Source organism: Opisthocomus hoazin, chromosome 3 (genome assembly GCF_030867145.1).
Source record: "Opisthocomus hoazin isolate bOpiHoa1 chromosome 3, bOpiHoa1.hap1, whole genome shotgun sequence".
NCBI lineage: Eukaryota > Metazoa > Chordata > Aves > Opisthocomiformes > Opisthocomidae > Opisthocomus > Opisthocomus hoazin.
Genome location: NC_134416.1, coordinates 90,233,406 through 90,260,794, shown reverse-complemented (window position 1 = coordinate 90,260,794; position 27,389 = coordinate 90,233,406). Strand labels below are relative to the sequence as shown.

General features: G+C 43.8%; 1 protein-coding gene across 7 annotated transcripts; it reads left to right on the top strand.

Annotated features, from left to right (window-relative positions):
• Positions 1 to 3,243: 3,243 nt before the first annotated feature.
• ADNP2 (ADNP homeobox 2) lies at positions 3,244 to 23,132 on the top strand. Of its 7 annotated transcripts, XM_075417020.1 has the most exons (7): positions 3,545 to 3,591; positions 5,979 to 6,179; positions 6,281 to 6,313; positions 8,966 to 9,126; positions 10,682 to 10,801; positions 14,798 to 14,887; positions 17,537 to 23,132. In XM_075417020.1, the coding sequence occupies exons 5-7, from the start codon at positions 10,694 to 10,696 to the stop codon at positions 20,516 to 20,518; spliced, it is 3,180 nt and encodes a 1,059-aa protein (XP_075273135.1). In that variant the 5' UTR covers positions 3,545 to 3,591; positions 5,979 to 6,179; positions 6,281 to 6,313; positions 8,966 to 9,126; positions 10,682 to 10,693; the 3' UTR covers positions 20,519 to 23,132. The 7 variants fall into 7 exon arrangements, with proteins under 7 accessions (XP_075273139.1, XP_075273142.1, XP_075273137.1 ...); XM_075417023.1 differs by lacking the exon at positions 6,281 to 6,313 and having other exon boundaries at positions 5,979 to 6,057; XM_075417021.1 differs by lacking the exon at positions 6,281 to 6,313.
• The last annotated feature ends 4,257 nt before the right edge of the window (positions 23,133 to 27,389 follow it).

Here is a 27,389-nt window from a genome sequence, read left to right as displayed (position 1 = left end):
GATCTTTTTACTCTTCCTCACATTGCGTGCTTCTGACCTCTTCACTCTGCTGTCCTCAAACCCACCTATTTTCATGTTTTGAAATTGTCATTGACTTGTGGGAAAAATTAATACATACATTGCTCCTCCCTTTTAACCAAGTCATTCTCCTGAATTAATTTTGCATGTTGCTATCCTATTTGTTTTTTACAAGGGCAGGAATTTGAGGTCTAGTCACAGGTTTCACTTTGGAAAGTCTTCAGTGTGTGCTGGAGGCTGATGGACCTACTTCTGATGCATAGAATTTAATGCTGGTCCCACAATATGAAAATGTAACCTCCTCTCCCAAGTGAATAAGCACTATCTCCACCTCCTGTAAATAGGACCTGAGCTTGCTGAGCACACGGCACCGTTCGGCAACTGGAGATAAAGAGATAACACATTTACAACTAAAGTTATTATGCAGGTACATTTAATTTATGCACTTTGTAAAGTACCTCCCATTTTTATTACTACCATGATGGCAAACACTGGCCGATCTCAAAAGGACCTGGATGTGATCCTGGGCAGCCGGCTCTAGGTGGTCCTACCCGAGCAGGTGGGGTTGGACCAGACGGCCTTCAGACGGCCCATCCCACCTCAACCATTCTGTTCTGCTGTGAAAATCAGGAGATAATCCGCAGTTTTGCTGCAATGTTCAGCCCTGAGAGACCCTTTCACAACTATTTTCTCTTAATCTTTCACTTAATCTTTTTAACACGCCCATTGTTTGAAAGACTCCACAATTATTGGGTGATGCTTTGTTGCAACAGAAATTTAATGTTGTGAATTATGTGGGAGCCACTCGGCATTTCAATTTTGGCAGAGCCATATTTAATTATTTTACTTCATGAATTATTAGGCACCAGCTAATAACTTTAAGTGCTACATTTTAACTAACCGGGATATATCCCTCCTAGCACTGTGTAATAACAATTTTTTATATTGCGGTCACATAGCTACTGTGAATAACTTATCTTTTATAGACGGCTGCCCTTTTTTCCATTAATGTTTTTGAGTCTTGGCTTACCTACACCCTTGCTGTGTATACAACAGTGCAGAAAGTACATGGCTAATGAAATTATATCATACAAATTTTTAATAACAGAAAGTTATCACCCCAAAAATCCTTAGAGAACTAATTATGTTTCAATGTACTTGACTACAAAAGTAAATAATATTTTTGGCCACTACTGTAAAAAAACAAAGACAAACAGTGGAATCGCATGGCCACCAAGGCCAATGGCGAAATTCCCTGTGGCCTCCACACGATAATCACAGAATCAGAGAATGTTCGGGGTTGGAAGAGACCTCTGTGGGTCATCTAGTCCAACCCCCCTGCTGAAGCAGGGTCACCGAGAGCAGGCTGCAGAGGACCGCATCCAGGTGGGTCTTGAATATCTCCAGAGAAGGAGACTCCACAACCTCCCTGGGCAACCTGTTCCAGTGCTCCATGACCCTCAGAGGGAAGAAGTTCTTCCTCATGTTCAGCTGGAACTTCCTCTGCTTCAGTTTGTGCCTGTTGCCCCTTGTCCTGTTGGTGGGCACCACTGAAAAGAGTCTGGCCCCATCCTCCTGACACCCACCCTTCAGATATTTATAAGCATTTATAAGGTCCCCTCACAGCCTTCTCTTCTCCAGGCTGAACAAGCCCAGCTCCCTCAGCCTTTCCTCATAGCAGAGATGCTCCAGCCCCCTCATCATCCTCGTAGCCCTGCGCTGGACTCTCTCCAGTAGCTCCTCATTTTTCTTGAAGTGGGGAGCCCAGAACTGGACACAGTACTCCAGATGGGGCCTCACTAGGGCAGAGTAGAGAGGAAGGAGAACCTCCCTCTACCTACTGGCCGCGCTCTTCTTAGTGCACCCCAGGATCCCATTGGCCTTCTTGGCAACCAGGGCACACTGTTGGCTCATGGTTAACCTGTCGTCCACCAGGTCACCCAGGTCCCTCTCCACAGAGCTGCTCTCCAGCAGGTCAGCCCCAGCCTGTACTGGTGCATGGGGTTGTTCCTCCCCAGATAAGCATTTCATTCACACGGTGAACACTTAAAGAAACTCTAGTTGAAGGTATTAGCTTGCAAGCCCTTGGAGATGGCCTGAGCAAAGGCAGGACAACTTTGTGGGGAAGGGGAAGACTAAAAGCTGTCCCAGGAAGATGGCCGGGATGGCCGGGAGCAGGCCCGGTGTGCCGAGGATGGGATCCAGCATGGCCCCACGTGCCTCCACTGAGCGCGCCTCCTGCCACGACCTGTCTCCTGCCCGCTCTGGCCACAGAGCCACACCAGGCATCCCAGCGGTGGAGAACTGATGCGCCAGTTGTCTTGGTCCTGGTGGTACGGCTGTCACCCGCCAGCACAGAAGACCAATTCTGTTTCCATCTTTGTGTTCCTTAGAAACCATCTGCCATGGTGGCAGGAGTAAGAAAAGCATTCACTGCTGAAGATGGAGACATCTGGTAGACACAGGTCAAGGGACTGACCTACAGAGATGCATCTCTCGTCAGGCCGCAGCACCTTCCTGCACCGCAGGCGTGCCACTGCCACGCTCCCAGACAGCACCATGGAGGGGGATCTGGTGGGGCTCCTCCTCCCAGGACGCCACCACAGCTCCCACAGACCCTTCCCAGGGTGCCCCAGCCTCCTGGAGCCCCAGCCCCACCATGGCTGCCAGGCCTGGCAGAGGAGAGCCAGGGCGGGGAGGTGTGAGCTAGCCACACCTGGAGGTGCCAGGCAGGGCCTCCTCCAATAGGAAGCCTGGCCGCCAGGCCTCACCTTGCCCTATTGGCTGGTGGAGGTGGGCGGGGCCTCCAGCCCCAGAAGATGCAAATAAGGCTTCACCCAACATTCCATGCAAATCAGGAGAGTCCTGCTGGGTGGTCCCGTAGTGACCTCACGTGATGGACACGATGTCATCAGGCTCCACCCACACCAGGATGACGTCACGCCTCCAGCTCTCGCGAGAGCCCCCAGTGGACCCCTTGCAGGGCACAGGCGGGAGGGGCAGGTGACAAAGGAGCAGGTGAGGCCCGGGGTCGGGGCCCACCCCGCCACCCCGCCACCCCGCCCACCTAAGGCCCCGCCCCCAGCTGCGCCCAGCTCTTCTGGGGAGCCAATGGGAGCATTGGCCCAAGTCTATTCCAATTGGCTGGCTGCCTGGCATGCAAATGAGCCTCAACGTCACTTCCTGGGATAAATCGAGCGCCATTTTCTCTTTCTAGCTCTGGATAAGGAGCGGGCGGAGGCCGACGGGCGCGCGTGGGGCGGCGAGCGCTGCGCGCGGGGGCTGAGCCGAGGTCGGTGCCGGGCCCCAGCGATGCCGCCCTCGCCGCGGGCGGGGTGAGCGCGGCAGCAGCGGGAGGAGGAGGAGGAGGGAGGAGCCGCGGGGCGGGGCGGCGGGCACGGCGCGGCGCGGGAGGGGCGCGGCGGCTCGGGCGGTGGCGGTGGCGGGGCCGGCGCTGTGAGGAGCGGGAGGCGGAGGCTGCGGCGCGGGCCCGCGGCCCGACAGGAGGCGGCGGGAGGAGGAGCGGCGGCGAGGCGGCGGAGCGGCGGCGGGCGCCCCCTGCAGCCAGGCCGGGTAAGTGCGGCGGGGTGAGCCGGCGGCGTCTGCAGGCAGCCCGCCCCGAGGGGCGCGGGGAGGCGGGGGCGCCCGGCGCGGGTGCGGGACGGCTGCGGCGCGCCTCGCCGGCTGCGCTGGCCTCGGGTGGGGTGCTGGGAGCGCGGACCCCGCCGAGGCGGGGGCTGCCGGGCGGTGCCGGAGCTCGGCCGCCCCGCAGACCGGCTGGCGGGGCCGCTGCCTCGTCTCCCGCGGGGCTGTGCCCGCCGCCTCTCCGTGAAGGGGGGCGCGCGTGGGGCAGTGCCCCCTGCCCGCGGCGCACGCGAGCGGAGGCGGGACTTCCGGGTTTGCCGCGATCGGAAGTCGAAATTAGCTTAATGAGGGAGTCGGGCGAGGGGAGGCTGGCGGCTTCGAGTTGCAGGCCACCGAGCCTCTGCCTGGGACCGCTCTGCTCCTGGTTTCTGTCAGTACTTGGGCGGTAGCGTAACTGAGGAACCGCCTCCCCGGGCCGTCCCAGAGGCTGCCTGAGCTACTCCCAGACACCGTGGGGGTTCGGGGCGGCGTGTGGAGAGCTGTAACGTGCGCGGGAGCACGCGAAAGTGGAGCTGAAGTGTTAATGGGATGCACAGTTAGGTCAGGTGTCCTTGCAGTGCTTCAGCAGTGCAGATATCTCTGAAAAAAGAGTTTGTGAATAACGTGAACAGTCATAACCCGCACAGTGCGAATCACTGGAACTGTTTGAATACGCTTGCCTTGTGCTGGAGAGCACGTAGTGGGAAGTTCTTCTTGTCCCGATTTGTAAATAGGATACAAGACAGGTATTCGACTTTTGCTGCAGCGGTGCGTGGTTCCGTACTGTCAACATTATGAACAACTCACTTGCAACTGGTTAAATACTTAAATTTTGACAAATAAAGTGTGTGTGTGGGGATCGGTTGTTTTCCTTAACAGCCTTCTATCATCAAAAGTACATGTCTGAACCCCTAAAAGTTTTAAAGACTTATAATGAAACGCTTAAAGACTCATTTTTGGGATCCCCAATCCAATCTATTCTAGAAATCTTAAGTGCTGTTTTAAATAAACTTTCGGTTTACTTTTGAACAAGAAAAGGGAGTTTCTTCAGAGCAATATTTAGACAAACTGTATAATAAATGTGCTATGTTGTGAGTTGTAATAAGACCTGTAATTCTAACATTTCATTTCGTAATAGTTTTGTAAAAAACAAACAAACAAAAAGACCCCAAAACCCCCCAAATGACAGCAAATCTTCAGACACAATGAAGAGTACACAAGCAGAGTTTTGTAATCATAGAATCATAGCATGATTTGGATTGGAAGGGAATTACTGGGAAACATAATGCCTTATGTTTTGCCAGTGGGAACTCCTTGATTTGGGTTAAGTCTTGTTGAACACTGATGGAGCTGGCTTGTGTTTAAACACGTCAATCCTTCCGCTGAAACCTGTAGCACAGCATTATCTTTTTCAGTTCTGTCCCCTTGTTGAATTATTCAGGTTGTAGGTTTTCTGTGCTCTTGACTGTTCTGGGCATCTGTAGGAAATGTCTTTGAGTCATACCAGGCTGAACAGTGCAGATGCAGTTGTACATCTTCCTAGAATAATAGCTGGACTTGGTGTGTCGCGTTTCTGCTCACGTATTCATGGGGCTGATGAGTCCTGTGGGATTTGAGTAGGCTCCATGTAGGTGTTCAAGTCATCTAGAATGAGCTTGGGTCCTGCTGGGTTCAGTTTCTGGCTAATGCTCATCCCCAAGGGAGGCAAGCTCTGTGAGCCACAGTGCTCTAGGAAGGCTCCCTGAGCTTGAATGGTATAGTCTCTTCTCCTCTAACTAGTCTTGGGTAACAAAAACTTTACTGTGTGTTAAGGAAGCATCTCAATAGTTACTTAAACCACAGTACCAAAAGTTACCGATCCAAATTTGTCTTGATTTACCTTTTTAAGTAGGATGCAGATTGATGCTCTGTATCTTTATCTATGTAATCACATACCGTAATGCTTTTTACTGTTAGCAACTATTGAATGATGGCCATCTTTGTATTGGATTAGATGACCATTTTAACAGGTATATGATTTATAGCCAAGAAAAGAGCAAAATTATTGTGGTTGTAAGAGATCTAAAATTCGAGACCCATAAAGGTTTCTGGTTTAGTTGCACAAAAGAAGTGTTTAACTTTTTTTTACGTGAAATTGTAATTTACAAATTTACCAAGTTGTACTTGAATAGAAATTGGAATTTGAGAGATAAAGTAGCATTATTTTGTTGACCAGAACTACTCTTAATAGGTTTTATTAATCTATTTTTTCTGTAGTGAGTTTGGTTTTAATTTACAACAAAAGAAATAATAAGAATAGTATCCATTCTAATCAATTGACTGTTTTTTCTTTCCAGGAATCAGATCTTTCAAAGCTGTTAAAACACCTAGAGATGTTGATAGGAAGCTATACGCATTTCTTCCTTCCCTCCAAAGGTTGGATAAGTTTTGATGGTGCCAACATACTCTTAAATCCGGTTAGGTCTCTCTCAGAAGGCACAGATAGAAGTCCAGGGACTGGAACCATCTGTGTAATACGCAGTTGAGCAGATTTCCAGGTATGACTTTTTAGAGGGCTTGTAAGCTTGTCAGAAACGAAACAAAACTGATGAGAGTAAAATTCAGCATGGCCAAGCTGAACTTGTGTTCTTCTCGGCAGTTTCTCAGCATACCTGTCCTGAACTACTGAAATGTAAGTCAGTAAACAAACCTTTAGAAATACTTCTCATCCAAATATCCCAAAATGTGAAAGTCTATAAAAGTCTCTTCCACAGTTACTAATGACAGTTTACTAGATAAAAAGGTATAAAAACCAAGAATGATTGAATTTTCAAAGCAGATAATATGAAAGGACAAAATTCTATAAGACTTTTGTAATTTCACCGCTATAAGCGGTTCTGTGAGCAAGAGGCTAGTGGAGGCCAGCTTTCTGGGAAAGTGGCTGGATATGTGGCTTCCTTGTAGATTATCTGGTGTCTAAAAAGGGTTACGTTGCAGCCTTTTTCTCTTCGGATCTTTTGATAGAGTTGCTTTCTAGCTGCCTGTTTTCTGGAAATCTCTAGAAATGTCTGATTATCTAGTTTACGGTCGGATTTTGCTGGAAGTATTTGCATGCATGCAGAAGGCACATTTGTGCATCTTTCTTGCTCCAGCTCCATACCAGCTTCATATTTAACTTGATTGCATATGCCTGGTTTCCTTAGGAACACAAACTAAAATGGTGCTGATTTGATGTAATGAAAAAAGCTTTTCACAGGGAGCACAGTCCATCACTGGAAGAGGTTGACCGGAGAGGCTATCAAACCTCTGTTTGTGGAAGTTTTCAAGACCTGAGTGGCCAAGATGCAGAGTGCCCTGGTTGCAGTTCGTTGTTGAGCCTGCTTTGAGTAGGAGGGTGGATGGGTGTCTTCTTGAGGTCCCTTCCAAGTGAATGGGTGGTGTGCTAGGTAGAAGACTAAAAGAAAGGCAAGGATTACAGATTTTGTAGAAATGAAGGGAACATTTAGTATTGTGTAGAACTCCAGTTTGCTGTATAGTTATGGAGGTGTTATCTAAATGAACAGTAAACGCAGGAGTAGATTGGTGAATGAAATGCCTGAGCAAGGGTCGAATGACCTTTTTAGAACTGAATTTGGGACATCTGCTGCTACAATGATTCTTTTATTTTTGCTATAACTTGTCTTGGTTCTGTTTATGAAAAGGTACTGTCTGTGAAGACTCAATGGATTATCAGTTTTTTGGAAACTGCAGTTAAAAGTAGTTTAAGATAAATTTGTCTTTTTTCGTAGCCAATGCAGTAAAAGGATCAAGACTCTTGGGCTAGAGTAACTCAGGTTTAATTTTACTGTAGTGCTTTCATGTTGAGTTTGCTAGTTAAGAATGGGATGCATACCGACAAAAGATTGACTGTGGTTATGCATGGAAACAAAGTGCAAGCTAAGGCTTGGAGAATGTCCATAATACAAGAGAGAGAAATTGGTAGGGAAAGGATATGGATAATAAACTGTATAGCAGTCAGGGAATTAAACTGAGGGCTTGACAGAATAAGCTTAGAAGGTTGAAATATGATGTTTGTGGTGAGGCAATGCTGGTTTAATGGATAAAGACAATGTTAGATCAGTAATTTGGAGTGTTAGTCCCAACCAGTTTGTTTAAAGACCAGCTGAATAACCTTGCACGTGATACAGAAATACATGTGTTCTTGGATTCAAGACCAGCGATTCTGAAAACTGGTGAAAAAAGTAAATTGTGTTCCAAGTTTCCTTTTTTTCTTTTCTTTCTTTCTGCTGGATGAATGACTTCCATTGCAGAAATGTTACTGGTTAAGAAAACTGTTGAGATACATGGATGTTACATATTATACTACCTTTGTAGACTTAATTTTTTTTGTATGTGAGATAGACGTGCCTCAAGAAATGTCTGCTTCACCGCCTTCAGTAGCATCAGTGTATCAATTTGTGCTGATTTTGGCTGGGATAGAGTTAATGTTCTTCGTAGTAGCTCGTATGGGGCTATGTTTTGGATTTACAGTGTTGGTAATTCAGAGGTGTTTTAGTTATTGCTGAGCAGTGCTTACACAGAGTCAAGGCCTTTACTGCTGCTCACACCGCCCCGCCAGCGAGTGGGCTTGGGGGGACACAGCTGGGACAGCTGACCCCAGCTGACCGAAGGGGTATTCCATATGATATGGCATGACATATGATATGGTGTCATGCTCAGCATATAAAGCATGGGGGAAGAGGAGGGAAGGGAGGGCGTTCGGGGTTACGGTGTTTGTCTTCCAAAGTAACTGTGTGATGGAGCCCTGCTCTGCTCGGAATCTCTGAACACGGCTGCCTGCAGGTGGGAAGTGGTGAATGAATTCCTTGTTTTGCTTTGCTTACACGCGTGGCTTTTGCTTTACCTATTAAACTGTCTTTATCTCAACCCATCAGTCTCCTTGCTTTTACTCTTCCAGTTCTCTCCTCTGTCCTGCTGGGGTGGGGGGGATGAGCGAGTGGCCGTGTGGTGCTCGGTTGCTGGTTGGGCTTAAACCACGACACGGTTAAAGGGCTGCGACAGAGGAACTGTTGACGGTGGATCCTAATCCATTGAACCACAACTCCTTCTGGCTGATGTGAGCATGGTGACATCCAGTCTGCTCTGTTGTTACCTGTGGTGGACCATGGGGTTAATGTACATAACCTGCTATCATAGAGGCACTGATCATAAAGCTTTAACCAGAGACTATATGTAAATTCCCAGTTGACTTCACTTTAAAAAGAGGATTTTGTGTCTTAATTTTACTCCTTGGCTTTTGATAGAATGCCAGACTAGTTACTCTGATTTATTCCATTCTGTATAGGTTCCTGTTCCACACCCACCCCAATGGTATCAGAATGTCTTCCAGACTCCTTACTGATAAAAAATACTAGAAAACAAGACTAGCATCTGTCAAATGGGGCTCCCTCTCCATTTCTCTCTGCACACCTTTCCTTTGGGGGGAGAAGAAGAGGAGAATAGCATGTGAGTTGTTTGAATTTTGATTTAAAAATATCCGTTGTGTGTTTTGTACATAAATTGAGTTTTTTTTCTTCTTGCGTGATGACATACAAAGTAGAATGTTTTTGTTAGGTTTTTTTTTTCTTTTGGTGAGGCTTAGCTTGTAGCTTCTGTCTTATGTGGGAGGGGTTTTTGCAGCTGTGTACAGGAAAGTCTTGCCTTTCAAAGCAAAGATTTCATGTTGACAGTGATCTTGCTTTTTTTTTTTTTTTTTTTGAGAAGACATTTGGGACCATCAAGGCTGAAGCACTGTTTGGGGATTTTTTTCCTTTTTTAGAACTTGTACTGGACTGATGAATTGTTTAGCAAGAAAGACTGAGATGTTTAAACTCCGAGTCCTCTGCCAGCTATTTAAGAACAAAGAAATACCTGTGAAGCTCCCAGTGACCTTTTTCAGTGCCAGGGTAGTTCTGTTGTGTTCTGTGCCCATTTAAGTTTCTTAAATCTCAGTCTGAATTGCATTTTGGTGTAATCTAGGGAGGAGGTGATAAAGGCACATACTTCTACAGCTAAGCCCATGGGGATACATTATGATGTACTGGGATCTGAAGATAAGCAACTAATGCGTCCATAGCCCAGCTGCTCGGGGATTCATAAATGCCCAGCTGCTGGGGAAGCGCTAGACCCTTCCTGCGGGTGTGTTTTAGACAGATGGGCAGCGGCGCTGTGTAACAGCCCTGCAAATAGATGACCCACAGCAGATAATCTGTCTTTCTCTAATCTTGCTGTAGTTATGCTCCTCTGTATGTTGGACTCCAGCTATCGCAGCTTGCTGGAGGGAGCAGGGTAGGGTAAAAATCAAAATTCTGGAGTAGAGGAAGGTGATAGACCTATATACACTCCTTCAGAGGAGGACATCTAAAAGCATACGGGTATTTAAAAAATTTGTCCCACTTCAGCATATTTAGCTGTTAGTGACATACATTAATTACATTTTATTTCTACTGCATTAATGTTAGTAGTAGCTTGTTTTATGCCAAGGTCCATATCAGCTTACAGCAGCAGAAACTTCTTCAGGAAACTTGTATTTTTTAGTAACAATCATATTTTAAGCATGTACCTACATGACAACAAACCAAATTATCAAAGAGGCTTCTCATCTTGACACTAACATTCAAGGTGAAAGGTGTTGGATTTCTTCTTCCTAAATGAGATGACAGTAATTTTATGAATAGAACTTAGTAAAATTCTGGTGTTCATATTCTCTTGGAAAAAACCCCGCAAAACACAGTATAGCTGCCATATAGACACAAAGAGATCTGAAAGGAAAACTTGGAATTTTGTTTAGTTAGAAGAAATGTAAAGGATTTCTCCCAACCGTCCATTTCAGGTTCTGTTTCCTTTAAGAGGAAGCAGGTGATCTACTGGGAGATATTGATGAGACCAGTTCTTTGGCTTAAGGCTTTTGGGTTTTTGTATTTAAGAATACATTTTTCAGACTTTAGTTTTTGTTTTAATACTGTTAAATGCAAATGTTTGTGTTCAAGTATTCCATCACTTTTTTGTATTTCTTTTTCAGGAAAAGTGCAAAATGTTTCAAATTCCTGTTCAAAATCTTGATAATATCAGGAAGGCTCGAAAAAAGGTGAAGGGCATTCTTGTGGATCTTGGGCTTGACAGATGCAGGGAATTATTGAAGGTAAAGCGTTTGACATAACGTAAACCAATCTGAAACATAAACCCCTGAAAAATATTTCACTTTTTAGAGTATATGTGATACTCTTTTGCTGTTGATCTTTATGGTGGGGCCTTTACTTGAAGGATTTCTTGTGACTGGCTACTCATATGCTGCAGGTGGAATTTAGTGTTTTAGTAAATAGCGTTGAAAGAAACTCCTATTTCTCAACAAGATGAGTTGTAGATTTACAAAAACCACCACAGACTAATGAAATCTTATTTGTGTACTATACAGCAACTTTTTTTGCAATTGTTTTAAAATCACAAGCAGATGGAGACTGGACTCTACTCGGAGGCATCCTGTTGCATATGAAGGGCAAGTCTCTGAGGGAGATACAAATTGTCAGTATTTCTGAAAATGGGCGAGCCATTAGACACACTGATCTTGTTGCAGGCCTTTAAACTTTGTGTCCAGGGAAAAATACCATACTTGTCCTACTGAGTTGTAGTTCAGTTCTGCATCTTAGCAAGTGTATGCAAGTGTACTGAGGTGATCAAGGTGAACCTAGTACCATTATTGTTGCTTTCAGAAGAAAGTATTGTGCAACAAGCAGGAGGAATTCACCCCATCAGATCAGCAAGCCTAATACCAGAAACAGTGCAAACACAGTAATGCAACTCAATGACTAAGCAGTAGCGTATTTCAGCTAGCTGGTACACAGACTGTTTGGACTGTTCGGCATGCTCTTGACTTCACATTGACTGTAGTCAAGAGTTTGGATTAATTCTGTATGATGGTACTGAAGTAAGTTAACTCTCTGTAGGGGTGCTGTTGTGTTTTTTGTGGTGTTTTTTCTGAGACTGTATAAGTAAACGAGTGAGGAAAAAAATGCTGAAGATCTAAATGCATAACTAATTCTGCAACATTCTTGGTTATTACAGTTGAACAGTGTTTGATATATCTTAAATAAATGTCGTAAGAGCTCAGGGAGCGGTGTATGTGTGTAGTAATTTCTATTTGCTTACTATTTTTATTTTTTTGTAATTAAACCTCGAAGTCAGAAGCTGTTCTGTCTTGACCCTTTGAAGTAGAAATGTTTTGATGATACTAGTTTGTTTGCTATGAAATTGATTGCAGTGTAACCTTTTGATTGTGGTATGGGGTTTAATGGTGACTGAGGTGTTTTGTGGTTGGTTCGTTTTGTGGGGGCGGTGTATGTTTGTTTGGTTTTGTTTCATTTTTAATGAAGGGTGATGGTGGGGAACCCAGGAAACATTTCCATTCTGGAAAAAGCGCTGTGTGATGTGGGCCAAAAAAATACCACTTTAGTTTTTTGTGAATAATTCTTTCTCAACCAAGTTAATAACTTTAGTTTGTTTTTTTTCTGGGTAATCTGGGGCTGGTTTTGGTATAACTTTAGCAGCAAGAAGAATGGTTTTTAGGATTTGATTTGTACTTGGCTCATGTGATCATGGTATTTCCCTTTACCTAGAGTAGGGTGTGTGGCGTCTTAATAGGTGAGGAGTAGCTTAATTTTTTTTTTCCACTCAAATATTAAGATTGATTTCTGAACATTGTCCTTGTGAGGAGGCTGGAATATTTAGGAAACACGATTAAATGGTATGATACAAACTTGATCTGCCATCTGGTCTTAAAGTTCGTGTTATGATAGACAGTAGTTTGTGAGGAAGATGAAGGAATTTCACCTACAACTAGTATCTCTTCGTAGTTTGGAGACCATGTGGATTAGTTTTTAGGCTAAAAGTTCTTAATTTGTCTCTGCTAGGAAGAAGACCAGAGGCCTTTGTGCTGGATTACTAGTTTGATTCTCAAAGTATTGCTTTTAAGTACAGCGTAATGTCATAGATTTTTGGTTAGTGAAGTATTTTAGCTTCTTTATTAAAGATCTTTAAGATTTCATTTAAACTCTGCGTGTTTTATAATTTTATTGTAGAAAACAGTGATGGTTTTAATACAGGAGAGAGAACAGTTCTTAGTTTTAAAATGTTTTTCTCTTAATGCGTTGGGATTATTCAGGCTTCTCTGAGGGTTTTGATTCCCTTCGTGTTACCTTTCCCTTCTGTTCTGTGCCTTTCCCACATTTCTCACTTCGAGGAGGTGAGGAAAACAAGTTAGTGGATGAAAGCTTGCTTCTGGGACATCAGTGTGGATCGCTGTTTAAAGCAAGAGTTCAGAACAGCCATTTGCAGCACTGACTAATTGTGGTAATACGAATTGTGATCTTTCTTTATCAGTGGATGTTTCTTTGTAGGAAATGGCTGTTTCAGCAAAATTATCTAGACGTACTGTCACACGCATTTGGCTTGTGGGAATCTGGTGTTCAAGTCTAGGAGCCTCACTTGGTGGAGAGTACTCAAACCAAAAGCAGAACCTGTGTGGGGTAGGCCATAAACTTTAAGAAAACTTGAACAGTGTGTAATTCACTCCAGTGTGTTCAGCTGAAGAATGGTTAGTAAATCTTGAGTCTCTTTGTTTTCTGTATCAAACAGATATAAGAAAAGCATCGTGTTCTCTAAGGCTGTGGGATTTCTCCTGTTCCATGTAATGGTTCGTTCTAAGGTGTATTTTTTTTAAGAAGGTTTGGCTGAAGAGCAAATAGATGACTCATTCAGTACCTAGAATGTTGATTAGAATGGAAGGGGTTTGTTTATTGTTGCCCTGAGCTCTTCAGGATTCTCCATGGGGTAACTTGAAGGTTAAAAAAGCTAGAAAGCTTATTGCAAACTTAGCTACATTTTTCTAAATTCTTGAATAATTTAACTCAAATTATCACTGGCATGACTTTCTGGCTCACTATAATCTGTTACATGCGCAGGGATGCTCACATTTGCAGAGTGTGGACAGGATCCTAGTGTAGACAGCCTACATTAAGTAGGACTGTGTATTTGTTTGACTGCTGGAGGCTTTGTTTCTTTTTTTGGGCAGTATATCCTGTGTTGCTTACAGATTTTGCATAAATATTGCATTGTTTTTTTTGACCACAAACTACTAAATTTATGAATTCCGCTTCAGTTGAAAATGATCTAGTCTTGAATGGCCTTTATTACCTGCTTTCGCTGTTCCATTGTAGTTTGGTGTAGAGATTAAAACATCTTGCCCTCTCTAAGAATCTTGCAGAATTTTGAGTGAAGAGGGGTTTGTGAAAGAGAAGGAGAATGTGAGGCAGAAGCAATGCTAGTGTTCTGTGGGTTAAGCCTGGATTCCTAGCCTGTGTTTCATCTAAGACGCTAGTGTGCTTCTGAAATGCCTAGGAAACATGAGTCTAGGGTTTGGTTTTTTTTTCATTAAGTTTGTGTTTGGGTATGTGTGGGCCTCAGAAAATTGGAGAGGAACTTTGATTTTTGAAGTAGTAGCTGGCTTTGGCTTGAGGAGCATAAACTGCTCTGATGGGATTGATTAGAAGAATGCTATAAGGAAAGCTGTTTACCCTGACAGGATTGTCCAGACACAGTAATATTGTTGCTTTTACAGCTTGGGGAAAAATACTGCTGCTGTTGAAGTAAGCCTCTGGGAATGCTTTTGTTTTTCCAAGTTAGAAGCATAGCAGTGCTATGCAGATTTAATATGAAAATCTGTTGCAAAGTAAACCATAGTGGTAAGTTAATAAATAGAATTAAATAGTGAAATATTTCAGATTTAGGAGGAGGAAGGTAGAGGGAGAAAATATCTGTGTTCACTGTGAACTTGGCTAGAAGCAATGGAATTAAAGTGTAAATATTTTCACTCCTGTATTCTTTTCAGTAACTATGAGTTATTCAGAATTCCTGCTATCTTACAAGGCAGTAATATGAACAAGTATTTGAGGTAAAATAAATCAGAGGGGTCAAAGAAGTAATTTCTTTTAACTGAGTTTTGAGACCTGTATCCAAATACTGTATGGACTTCCCATTCATCCTCTGTTTGTGTGGGTGTTTTTTTTTCTCTGTATTGAGACTTTTTTTGTATTCAGAGCAGACGGCAAAAGCAGGTTATTTCTTGGTTTCTTTTTTCTTTTAGGATCTTAAAAGTTTTGACCCAGGTGAAAAACACTTTTGTAACACTTCATGGAGTGATGTCTCTCCTTGGGAGCCTTCGGGCAAAAGGAAGGTATGTATGTTTGTGTTAGAAATTCTAGGTAGATGTGCATGTGGAGTCGCTGAATTTTGTCACTTTCGTAAGTCCTGGAAAACCATAAAACTTCTTTATGGTTTAAAAAAATAGCTTTGACATCTGTTTTCTAAGTACTGTTAGCCAGGGAATAAGCTTACATTTTCTCTGTTCTTACCTGTAATGCAGCTGGGTATAAGGCGTGTGGGTATATATGCCATTTGCTGTCTTTAAGGGTACAACCTTGAACATCAATATTTAAGATGTCGTACGAATGTTCTGCCTTTTTAGCCTAATCTGATGTGTAGTCTTAACATGTTCCTGTATACAACAGGCTTGTTTCATTGGAAGGGTGAAAATATGATTACTGTAGATGCGAGTGGATTAAGCTGAAATTATCATCAGTGGCTTGGGACAGGGTTGCAGTGGGAAATGTATTCCAGTTACATTTGTGTATGTGAAACAGCTGTTAGTTCTGCATAGCCAGAATGTTGCATGAAGCTAGAATCTACAAGAAAGGCAGAGCTGAGATAAATAAACCGAAGGATTTCTATAATTTTGTATTCTGGTAAGTTTCTAAGATAGTCTGTAGAGCATAGGAGTATATCCAGAAGAAAAGGAAGTGTTTTCTCAGTCTTGCTGGAGAGTCTTAGGGGTCCTGATGGCTTCTTTGAGGAAGGCCTGTTAACAGCGGTGGGTCTGCTCTTTGCATCCTGAATCAAAAGGTAGTGATTTAGAATAGTGTGGTGGTGGTTTGCCACCACTTTTTTTATCTGCCTTTGTCATCTTTAAAACAAACTGAGGCTGCCAAGTGCAACAGTTGCATTTTTTTAACAAAGCCCTCAATATACAGGCTGACCAAACAAAGCTGCTAAGTCTTCAGCAAATTGTCAGCTAGTAGAAAGTGACCCCTCCCGCTCTTCAGGACCCTTGTCTGCTTTGTCTCCTAGTTCTCCTTTCCTGAACTTGGGTTCACGCATTTACGACAGGGAGGTTCATCTGTTCACATAAATTTGTGAATGAAAGAGTCAAGTGTGACTTGTTGTTTGACTGCGTCCATAGAGACACATTGCATCTAGCCTCTTAGCACCACCTCAGATAAGGCTGACTGATTACCTTCAGTCAGCATTACCTTTAGTTGAATGGAATAAATCCCCTTAATGGTCTTTTTTTTTGTCCTTCCCCCTCCTTTTTTATTTCTCCTTTATGCACATGGATAACTTCTCCTTTTATCAGATCTCCTGGCTCCAGTCAGCATGTTATCTGAGCTCTAGCCTTGCTGATTTTGGTCTTTTTTTGCCTTTTCCCCCACCTTCTGACTGAAGAAAGAAGTTCACTGTTGGGAGATCATCTGTGTTAGATGTTTTCTCTCCTCCCCAGACATGAAGAGTGTATGGGCCCAGCTTTTAAAAGCATATAAGCTCTTCTAAGCCTCGGACAACCAACTAAAATAAGCGGTCACCTCTCTTTGTCACCTGACTCCTTCAGAAGCAAGGCTACTGAGGTGCAGCTTTTAACAGTGCTCTGTATGCTTCATTAGTTCAGTAGTGTCAGTGGCCTTTCTCTGCTGAGCACTCTTTAAAAGTAAGATTGAAGTTTCTTCTAACTTGGTGTAGTGCTTTTTACAAGCAGCTGAGACCAGACACCTACAGAGTAGAAGTACAGGATAATGTACCTGATAACTTCACAGTGTACTCTTCAGCAGCCTTAGCTATCCAGTGGCTTTATCTGACCCAGTCTTTTTGAATCCAGAGGTTAGATTTTGGTTATCATCAGAAGACTCTTCTAGCACTGCTAGTAGATGCCAGCTTCATGGCTATATGGAATGACAAAAAAAATAACTGCACAGATTTTTGCTACAGTTCTTCATAACGTGTCTGTGACATGTATGTGGGTGATCTGCCTAGGCTGGATGCTGTAGTGGTGGAACAGCTTGCTCCCTTTGGATGCTGTTTCGTAAGAAGCAGAAGTCCGTAAGGTGAAAGGCACATCCGGGGGAACAGACAAGTTCCTCTAGATGTTTGAGAGTGTGGATTTGTCACCTGGATGTTGCTGTGACTGATTCTGTAGTTTCTGGCAGGAGCCAGGTTTGACTTCCTAGGAAATTGATAAGAAAAAATGATTGACAGGGCTATCACTTTTTTTTCAGAAAGAGCAAATAGTGTTCATATGGATAAAAGTAATGCTGTCAAGTGATGTGTGATTGAGGGAGCAAACCACTGTTTAGTGGAAGACAGGTTTATTTTTATAGAGTTGAAATATTTTTCTGAGAAGAATGTTTATGCTCTGAGTGTGCTAGAGGAAATTTCTTGAATAAATTGCTGTGATGGGATGTCTAGTATGTTGAGACAATACAAAGAGGTCATTACTGCTTTATCATTAAAGGGGGATTTATTACTTTCTGTTGCTAATCTGGCTCCAGAAGAATGTTCTTAAAAATTAGTCTTTTTGTGGCTTTGTTGTGAGAGGTACTTTTGGAGTGCTTTAAGTCTGCTTTCCAAAAACAGGTCTCCATGAAACTCTGAAGATACATGCTATACATCCAGTGAAGGAATTTTTGACAGGTGATAGCGCAGACTTGCTTTCAGACAGACTACAGGGATTTAGGAACTGGCAGTTTCTAAGAGGATGTTTTTGTTTTGTTTGCAGAGATACAGAACAAAGCCATACTGCTGTAGCTTATGCAAGTTCTCATCAAAATTGCTTACTTCCTTCAAGAATCACTTGCACCGTTACCATGAGGATGAAATGGACCAAGAGCTGGTGGTTCCTTGCCCAAAATGTGCATTTGCTTCTGATCCCAAAATAGTGGGAAAACATATCCGGATGTTTCATTCATCTAATAAAAGAATACAGAACTATACAGTCAGCATTTTGGATGGCATGAAACAATTCAGAAGTGACATCATAAACTTTACATGTCTGAAATGTCACTTTACAGACACATTGTATTACAACATGAAGAAACACGTGCTGATGAACCATTTTGAAAACTTACTAAGTACATATTTTGGCCAGAAACCTGATGAAAGCAAAGAGAATTCTATCGAGCACTACTGTAAAAAATGTAATGCTTCTGCAAACAGCCAAGATTCGTTAATGTACCATGTCTTGACAGCTGAGACACACCGAGACCTGGAAAACAAACTCCGGTCTGTGATTTCAGAACATATTAAGAAACCAGGGCTTGTGAAACAAATGCATATTGCTCCAAAGCCTCCCCAAGGTGTGGCAGTGGCTGCTCCATCTGCAGGGCCCACCGCTGCCCCAGCAGGTTCTGTCACAGCTCCGGCTTGCATCCAGCTTGCATTTCCACAGAATAATCAAAACCAGAGTGTGGTGCAGCCAAAAGCAGTTCAAAACACAGTCAGATCATTAACTGTTCCAAGTGCCTCTGGTAGCCTTCCACATACGACTTCTGCTCCGGTAGTTACCCCTTCGCATGTTACTCTTGTACCTAGTAATATTCCTGTAGCCCAGAATAATGTTAATATTCAGCCATCACCTTCCCAGCCTATCATTGTTTCCCATAGGCTCCCCCTTCATCATTCTGTTGGGACCGTGAATAGAACTGTGGCCCCTGCAGTTCTTCCTCTCAATCAACCTGTCAGGCCTGGGCTCTTTCCTATTAATCAACCCATTGGTACTATAAATGGTCCGGTTGCAGCTGGAACGCTACCTGTCACTCAGCCTGTCAACCCTGTGAATCAACCGGTAGTACCAGGAGTCCTCCCTGTGAATCAACCGGTTGCCGCAGGAGTTCTGTCCATCAACCAGTCAATTGGGAATGTGAACAGGCCCATCAGTCCCAGGGTCCTTCCTGTGGCGCAGACGGCTGCACCGGGTGTTCTCCAACTCAACCAGCCCGTGGCCTCGGGGGTTGTTCCTGTCGGGCAGCCTGTCAGACCTGGGTTTCTTCAGCTGAATCAACCTGTTGCACCAGCAGTGATCCCAGTAAATCAGCCAGTTCAGCCTGCAGTTTCTCAAAACGCAGCTTTTTTGACTGCGGGTTCTCTACTTAGGCAGTTGATTCCAACAGGTAAGCAGGTTAATGGGATACCGATGTACACGCTTGCCCCGGTTTCAGTTACTTTGCCTGTACCTCCCGGTGGTGGAGTAGCAACTGTTACGCCACCCCAAGTGCCCGTCCAGCTAATGCAGTCTGGGCCAGTAGCGCAGCTGTCCCAGTCGCCGGCTAGCGCGCCCTCTCCCCCGGTGCTCCTGACGTCTCAGAATCTGTCCTTACAGGCCTCCCCGCCCAGTCCTGAAACAAGCCAGGCTGTCAGACAGGCTAAGCAGTGGAAGACTTGCCCTGTTTGCAATGAGCTCTTCCCGTCAAATGTCTACCAGGTGCACATGGAGGTGGCCCACAAACACGGTGAGATAAATAGGGAGGAAACCCTGGAACCTGACAGACTTGCGGCTTGCGCGCCCTTTCTGAGGTGGATGACAGAAAAGACAGTCCAGTGTTTCTCTTGTCAGTGTTTTCTCTGTGAGGCAGAACTCATGAAACATCTCTTGATGCATGGCTTGGCTTGCTTGTTTTGCACAGTTACTTTCCATGACTTAAAAAGCCTTGTGGAGCACAATAAAACAACACACAATGGGAAAAAGCAGTTGCATGCGGATTATAGCAACAGAGGATTTCAACTAGGTAATGATGCTCAGGGTGAGATTGTATTTCCACGCTTTGATTTCAGTACAATGTTACCAAAAGAAGACATTGGTGAAAGAGAAGTACATTTGGCAGTGCTTGCTGGACTGACTTCAAGGACACTTATCCCTCTTTACATCAAAGTGAAACCTCAGACAACAGAAGTGAACAGTAGATGCGGCAAAAAAGTGTTAACCTGTCCCTTTTGCTTCGGTACGTTTGTTAGTAAAGAAACCTATGAAACGCATTTGAAAGAGCGGCATCATATAATGCCAACTGTACATACAATTTTAAAGTCTCCTGCTTTCAAGTGCATCCACTGTTGTGGCGTGTACACTGGAAATATGACTCTAACAGCCATTGCTGTGCATCTGCTCCGTTGTAGAAGTGCTCCCAAAGACAGCAACTCGAGCGTGCAGATGCAGCTGGAGCGTACCGAGAAGAAGGAGCTACTGTTTGTGAATGGTGAGAAGCATGATCCCGTCGTCCTGAAAAGAAAGCAATCGGATTCCTGCTTTGTTGCAGAAGACCAAAGGAATAAGGAACAGCAGCCTCTGAGCTTAAGTACTGGCATAGTTCTGTCTTCAGAAAAAGAAGTGCATTCAGGGGTAGTGCCTTTCAAGCGACAGAAGATTAATACTAGGACTGAGATGAAGAAGCTTCCTTCTAGTGAGGATCTTCGCATTCTAGCAGTAGATCCTAAACAGTACGATCACAATTCATGTAAGGCTCAAAAACAGTTTTTGACAGACTACTTTCATGAGAGGCCATATCCTTCTAAAAAAGAGATGGAATTACTATCCTCGCTGCTATATGCGTGGAAAATTGATGTTGCGTCGTTCTTTGGAAAAAGGAGGAATATATGCTTAAAGGCGATAAATAATTACAAACCATCTGTGCTGCTGGGTTTCAGTATGTCTGAACTAAAAAATATTAAGCACAGTTTGAATATAAAAGATGAACCATTAGATGTGTAAACAAGCTTTTTATAACAGCTAAAAGCAATCCATAATTGCATACTTACAGATTTAGCATTTTATTGTATTACTTGTTTTAAATTGCAGACTGGCCTGTTGAAGGGTGCAGTAGTATAAAAAGCCTCATTCAGTCCTGACTGTTGCTGTGAAGGACACACGTTGTCGATTTGAAAAAGCTAAAACCTTCAGACTTACACATCTGGAATTTGTTTTAGCTTTTGACTTTTTTCTGGAGTAGTGGGTTCTTTTTTTGTTCGTTTTCCTTTCTTCCCCTCCAGGCTCCCATTATACTTTTTATACCACCATGTAAAACATTTGTCCTGTTAAAACCAAATTTTATTTTATTTTTCTGCAATGTCGTCATCTTTTCTAAACAATAAAGTGTATAATATTGGTTAAAATACTGAGGTAAACTATGTGAAAAAGATGTATTTGATTATTTGTGGTTTTAAGTCCTAATTTTTTTAACCTATTTTTGTTTTATCTACTGAAGAAGTGATTGTAGCCTTTACATCCATTGCCCCTTCAAATTCCCCATGCACTGGTAGCAATAAATTATCTGGCAATCTTTTTTTTTTCTCAGTTAAAACACCAGTGCCAGTTAAATCTGGTGACTTGTATCTAACTAGTACTAACATGGTGCGGATTGAGGTGCTTGGAGGTGCCTATTGAAGTGTTAAAATTAACTGACTTGAAATGGTTGTGTTAATATCTGTTAAATAGATCTTGCTAACCAGAAGTGTTTACTCTTTTTGTTGGTGTTGAAGCCTGGTTGTTTAAATGCCTGCTGTTCAAAGCTGAGTAGTAGCCTTTGGTTTCTTCAAAAAGCAAAACTGCTTTGGAGAGTGTCAGGTTGCTTTGATATGTGGAGTGTATGGCTTCTGTGCACATCACTTATCTGTAGAAGCCCTATCCAAATACCACGGAAGTTTGATGAAGAATCTGAGTTTTGTTTTAAGCTGCTGTTGCATGAGGTAGTAACTGAGCAGTGCCTCCTCCCCAGCAGATTAGATACATGGCTTGAGGTACTTTGAGTCAGGAATTGTACAAACTGAAACTGGATGAATTGGTAGCCATCGAGACTTTAAACTGTTGAGTACCTGAACCAGTGATAGTCATGTTGTGATTGTTTTTTTGTTCTCCTATAGAAGAAAGGATAAAACCCAAACAGACTGTCTTGTTCAATGTGAACTAGCATCCCGATTGCAGATTACGGAAGAGCTGTTGGGAAGGTTCACCTGAGCTGAAGAACAAACTGTAGTGTGGCTGGCCACATTGAGGCCTTCTTTCTTTCTGAATGTGCTTGGTTGCATCTGGCTTGTCAAACAGTGCCTCCAATATTCGTTAATAGGTGGTTATATAATTAATAACCTATAATATGCATTATTTTTTCTTCCTCCTCATTCCCGTATCCCCACCCTTCTTTACCAGAAGAAAAAAAAAGAGCAGGCTCTTCTGTCAGGTCACTCGTGCCAGTGTTACAGGGAAAGGGTGATATGCCCAAGCTTGTTTCTATTTTTTTAAGTAGTAAGCATACTTCTGCCCTGTGATAGTTTTTAAAGTGGATTTAAAATTGGGTTTTGTGCTGTTAATAAAAGGGCATGACATTTTTAGCAGAATTTGGTGACTGTCCACCTGAGGTTCTATAAGCTGTTTGAAATTCTATTTTGGATACAATCTTGATATTTTCGTATTGATAGCTTCAAAGAATTTTGATGTATATGTAACATGCAGTTAACTTAAACTGAGAGGAACTGCCATTTGGAGGAACCTAGTCATTTAATAGCAATGTTGAACAAGCATAAGCACCATTTGTGGGATTGTCCACATGCCCCACCCCGAACGGTGACAGTGAGCAAGAAGCAGTGTGTTCCTATAGCCTAATGATAGCTCATTAAAAATAAAAAAAAAATTTATCTGGGCGTAGCACAGTGCAGGAGCCAGTTCAAAGGGCTCTGAGTGAGGACAAGGGATGCTCTCTAGAAGTTCCTAGGCACTCATTTTCGCTCTTAAAACCTTGATTGTGTGAGCCCTGTCATCTCTGGGGTGGTTCTGCGGGTGTGGGTGAAACCCCAGGAGGGAGGGACTGGGCAGTGTGCCATCTGGGGAAGGCTTGCCGTGAACGATTGCAGATTGTTCGTGAGATGACAGCGTGGCTTGGAGTGGGGAGCTGGGAGGGGGTTTCAGGGTTTATCCGTGCTTAGGGTACCAAGGGCGCAGTCCAGTCTTGCCAGAGTTTTCCTACATAGTGTCCAGTGGCGATGTTAACCATTTTATTTATTGGACTTTGATTTCAGTTTCAAATAAACAAGCTTTCTAATATTCTCTAGGTGTGTGTGCAAATGATTACCTCCCCTCCCCCAGTGTTTCTTTTGGTGTAAAATAGCTGTTAAAAGACACAAAAGGAAAGTAAGACCTAGAACTTGGATCCAGATGCTTTTGGTAGACATTAGAGCATTATAGTCATGCCTTTTATTATCTCAAACACTGACAGCTGCATATTTTCCTAGAGATTGATGTTCTTGAATCTTGGTACTCATTTGCTGTTACTAAATGCTGCTGCTCTCATTGAATGAGGACTGTAGAAACAAACAGATACATTTTGAACTGTGGAAGTAGGGACTGAGATGCTGTTTTCAGCAAAACCAAGGAGCCTGAAAACAGCCAAGTTAAATCAGTGGTTTTAACTAAATCAGGCTTTTGCTGTAGGCTTCTCACATGTGAAGTCATTTGGTTAGAAAGTGCGAGTCTGGAAAGATGCCACTGCCCCTATCCAGCGCTACGTGTGGGTAGCCTGGTAAATGCCTCTGTGGCACTTCTCTGTGGACAGAGCCTGACACTCCTGGTATGGGCTGGTGGGGAAGACAGAGCTACCGAAGCAGCTGCCCTCTGCAGCAGACTTTCCAAATGCAAGTCCTTAAAGCAAATGGATGAAGCTCTGGTCCACCGTAAAAGTCTTTCAGTTGGAAAGAATACTGGTTGGTTTGCAGAGTGATTGTAGCAGGTACTTGTTCCTTATGGGAATAGAAAACAAACCCCAAAACATGCATGTATTCTGCTTCTGAAATGTGTTGGTCTGGAAAAGTCTCCGTATTCAAAAAATAATTTGTTGTGGTGTCTCGAGTTTTTCAGCAGAAAAAATGTGCTTGTGGAATAGTGTGATAACTTCTTCTTTGCAGATGTAGTAGGAAGGATTATTATTATAATGTGACTTGATCATGTTTATTCTGTATGCATTTATGTGCTGGGAGTTAAGTTAATATTGTTTGGTAAACTGATGTTTTGGAAGGGGACAAAACCCCAAACACCCTTGTGACTGGTTTTCGGTACTGTATTATTGTGTAGAATACTACAGTTCACCATTGCATCAAACTTTTTTTTTCCCTCCACTGCTTAAATTGTTCAAAAAAGCTTAGGGGCTTGTTTGATTAGCTTTTAAATATAATTTTGGGGGTGCAATTCCCAACAAATACCTCTATATAATTCTACTGCAGCTGGCTGTGCCATTTTCAAACATTTATTTGTCAAACAAGTGTGTGCACATTTTTCTAGGAAAGATACTTGATCCTAAGTAGCAAAGTACAGCTGCACAGAGAAAAAATCTGCAGTCTAATAGCAAGGGGAAAAAAAAGACCAAAAAAACCCCAGAAAATGTGCATGGCTTGTTTTAAATGTCAGAAGAATTTTCACTCCTTTCTCTGCAAAATGTCCGTGAATAGGACAAATTGAGGGTATGCATGAATGGAACACAATGTTGTGGTGCTGCATTGAAAGTCTGACCTAACACCTTGCTTTAGTGCCTACATACCTCATTTCTCATTTCTGTTCTGACTGGACAGGCAAGCCACAGTGGTGGCCGTTTCTCTTTTTACTTGGGTGCCAGATCCCAAAACCTGTGTGACGCAATTCTTTCTGCTTTGAATTTGTGTGTGTTCAGCACGCGGAGTTGAAGGGACGCACGCAGTGTGTGCTGGCAGCGCTGGCCTGTTGTGTCCGAGATGAGTGTTGGTCTGCAGATAGCAGGAGCACAGGTGTGGGCTGGGCGCCCATCTTCTAATTCCACATAAACGCTCTTTATAAACACAGCGTTTTACTTAGTAGTGTGTTGAAGAGCACCTTGTGATAAAATCAGGGGAAGGTAAAGGCCAGAAATATCTTTGCAAGTATTGTTCTTAATTTATTTTGGGTGCTTGTCTGTTAAATGGGAGCAATAGCAGTGCTTGCCATCCTTGCATATGATGTGGGTGAGTATCTTAGAGACAGTGAGACCGGTAGGTATTTTACGCATCGAGCTGCACCAAGTAAGCCAAGTATGGAACAGCTGACAGTGCCTATGTATGACTGAAAGCCATCGGGCATGGGCGTTTCTGGAGAAAGGTCTGATTCTTAACTGTCAGTGTCATTTTGGCTTACGGTCTATTTGGAAGTGGAAAAGATACTGAATTTTGAATGAGCTGAGAAGTCTATAAAACGGTATTGCAGTCCATTGGCTGCAGGGGTATAAGCGATGCCAGGGAAGATGCCTATGGCTTTGGGTACCTCAGCTGTGCTTGGTGTAGTGCAGCGCAGAGGTGTGTAGTGAGTGGACAGGTGGCAGAGGGCTGGGGACCCTGCCACTCTGCCTGGTGTGGTTGCTGTGGTCTTCACTGATCGGTGTTTCTCGACTGGCTGGCATCTAACTGGCGTTAGAGGAGCTGTTGTGTGAGTAACTGGTAGAGAATGCACAGTTATGGGTGGATGGAAAAATGCCGTGACACCAACTTGAGCACAGTCACAGAATCCCAGAATGGTCGGGGTTGGAAGGGACCTCTGGGGATTATCTAGTCCAACGCTCCTGCCAAAGCAGGGTCACCTACAGCAGGCTGCAGAGGACCTTGTCCAGGTGGGTCTTGAATATCTCCAGAGAAGGAGACTCCACAACCTCCCTGGGCAGCCTGTTCCAGGGCTCCATCACCCTCAGAGTGAAGAAGTTCTTCCTGATGTTCAGCTGGAACTTCCTGTGCTTCAGTTTGTGCCCGTTGCCCCTTGTCCTGTTGCTGGGCACCACTGAAAAGAGTCTGGCCCCATCCTCCTGTCACCCACCCTTCAGATATTTATAGGCATTTGCAAGGTCCCCTCAGCCTTCTTCAGGCTGAACAAGCCCAGCTCCCTCAGCCTTTCCTTGTAGGACAGAGGCTCCAGTGCCCTCATCATCCTCGTAGCCCTGCGCTGGACTCTCTCCAGTAGCTCCTCATCTTTCTTGAAGTGGGGAGCCCAGCACTGGATGCAGTACTCCTGATGGGGTCTCACTAGGGCAGAGTAGAGGGGGAGGAGAACCTCCCTCAACTTGCTGGCCACACTCTTCTTGATGCACCCCAGGATTCCACTGGCCTTCTTGGCATCCAGGGCACACTGCTGGCTCATGGTCAACCTGTTGTCCACCAGGACACCCAGGTCCCTCTCCACACAGCTGCTCTCCAGCAGGTCTGCCCCAGCCTGTACTGGTGCATGGGGTTGTTCCTCCCCAGGTGCAGGACCCTGCACTTGCCCTTGTTGAATTTCATCAGGTTCCTCTCTGCCCAACTTTCCAGCCTGTCCAGGTCACGCTGAATGGCAGCACAGCCTCCCAGCTTATCCACCGCTCCTCCCAGTTTTGTGTCATCAGCAAACTTGCTGAGGGTACATTCTAACTCTTCATCCAGGTCATTGATGAAGCAGTTGAACAAGACTGGGCCCAGTACTGACCCCTGGGGAACACCACTAGTTACAGGCCTAGCACAATTATGGCAGAGAGATAAATTTATTTTCCCCCAATGCTACTTTTTTTCCTTTTGGGGATTAATTTGACTAGAGCGTCATCTTACAGTCCAGACTTCAAATATGAAGCATCTAGGCCACAGTCTTACAAAGCACTCATATTTGCTCAAGTAAATGCTCCCAGGACTTCCTAGAAATAGTGAGGGTGTTGAAAAGTTTTGAAATATATTTGTTACCTGTGTGTCCTGAAACTCAGTAAGGATGTATAAATAACACTTTTCAATCGAGATACATACATGCAAATCTCCAAGTTATGACACTGGGTAAACCAGCATAAAACTAGAGCATGAAAGAAGAGCGGGGCTATGAAGTGATGCTGTGGTTCTAAGTGCCCATTTTATGGCCTCTCACAGAACTGACCCTTATCTTCTCTGAAATTCAGCAATCCCAGCTCCTGCTGGACTCACAGCAGAAAGCATAAGCCAGAATCCGATACTTGTTCCTGTGGCTGATCTGCTCCCATGGGTGCACAAACAGGCACCGCTGGCTTCACTGCCACCCCTGTTGAGAAGAGACAAACTAAACAAGCTGAAGCAGAAGGGAAGCATCTCTCTGGAGCCAGTTATTGATGTTAGCTGTTTTTCAGCAGACAATAAAATAACATTTTTTTTTTTTTTGTAAATGTTTCAGCTGAGTCGTGTTATAAATGCAACAAACAGGCTTGTGCTGCTCTGAAGTGCCCTTGTTGCCACTGCTGTTCCTTCTTCAGCAGACACAGATTTCCACACAGATGGTGACAGAGTATCATTAGCACTTCTGTGGAAAACTTAACTGAAACCTGTATCAGATTTGTCCCCACTAGGTTCAAATTTCATAACTTGCAAGTAAAGCTGGGCTTGGTTGCTTCCACCTTTTCTCCTAGTTCATTTGAATTCAAAACCGTAAGTAAACAGTTTCTTCATTCCTTTGAGGTAGTCCGAGGTCTTGAGAAAACTTAGAAAATACTCCGGTATACTGAAGTATACTTCAGCAAGAAGAACCTAAGACCAGTACACGTTGGATGCTGGACTTACGTTATGGAATTTAGGATTATATGAATTCTCATTGGTTCTGTACGTATTTAACATAACCACTC

Excerpts from the sequence above, each read along its gene's own strand:
- ADNP2 (XM_075417024.1), top strand. The coding sequence starts at position 10,694 with ATGTTTCAAATTCCTGTTCAAAATCTTGATAATATCAGGAAGGCTCGA. Across the intron at positions 10,802-14,797 it reads GATGCAGGGAATTATTGAAG|GATCTTAAAAGTTTTGACCC; the intron begins GTAAAGCGTTTG and ends TTTTTCTTTTAG. Across the intron at positions 14,888-17,536 it reads AGCCTTCGGGCAAAAGGAAG|AGATACAGAACAAAGCCATA; the intron begins GTATGTATGTTT and ends TTTTGTTTGCAG.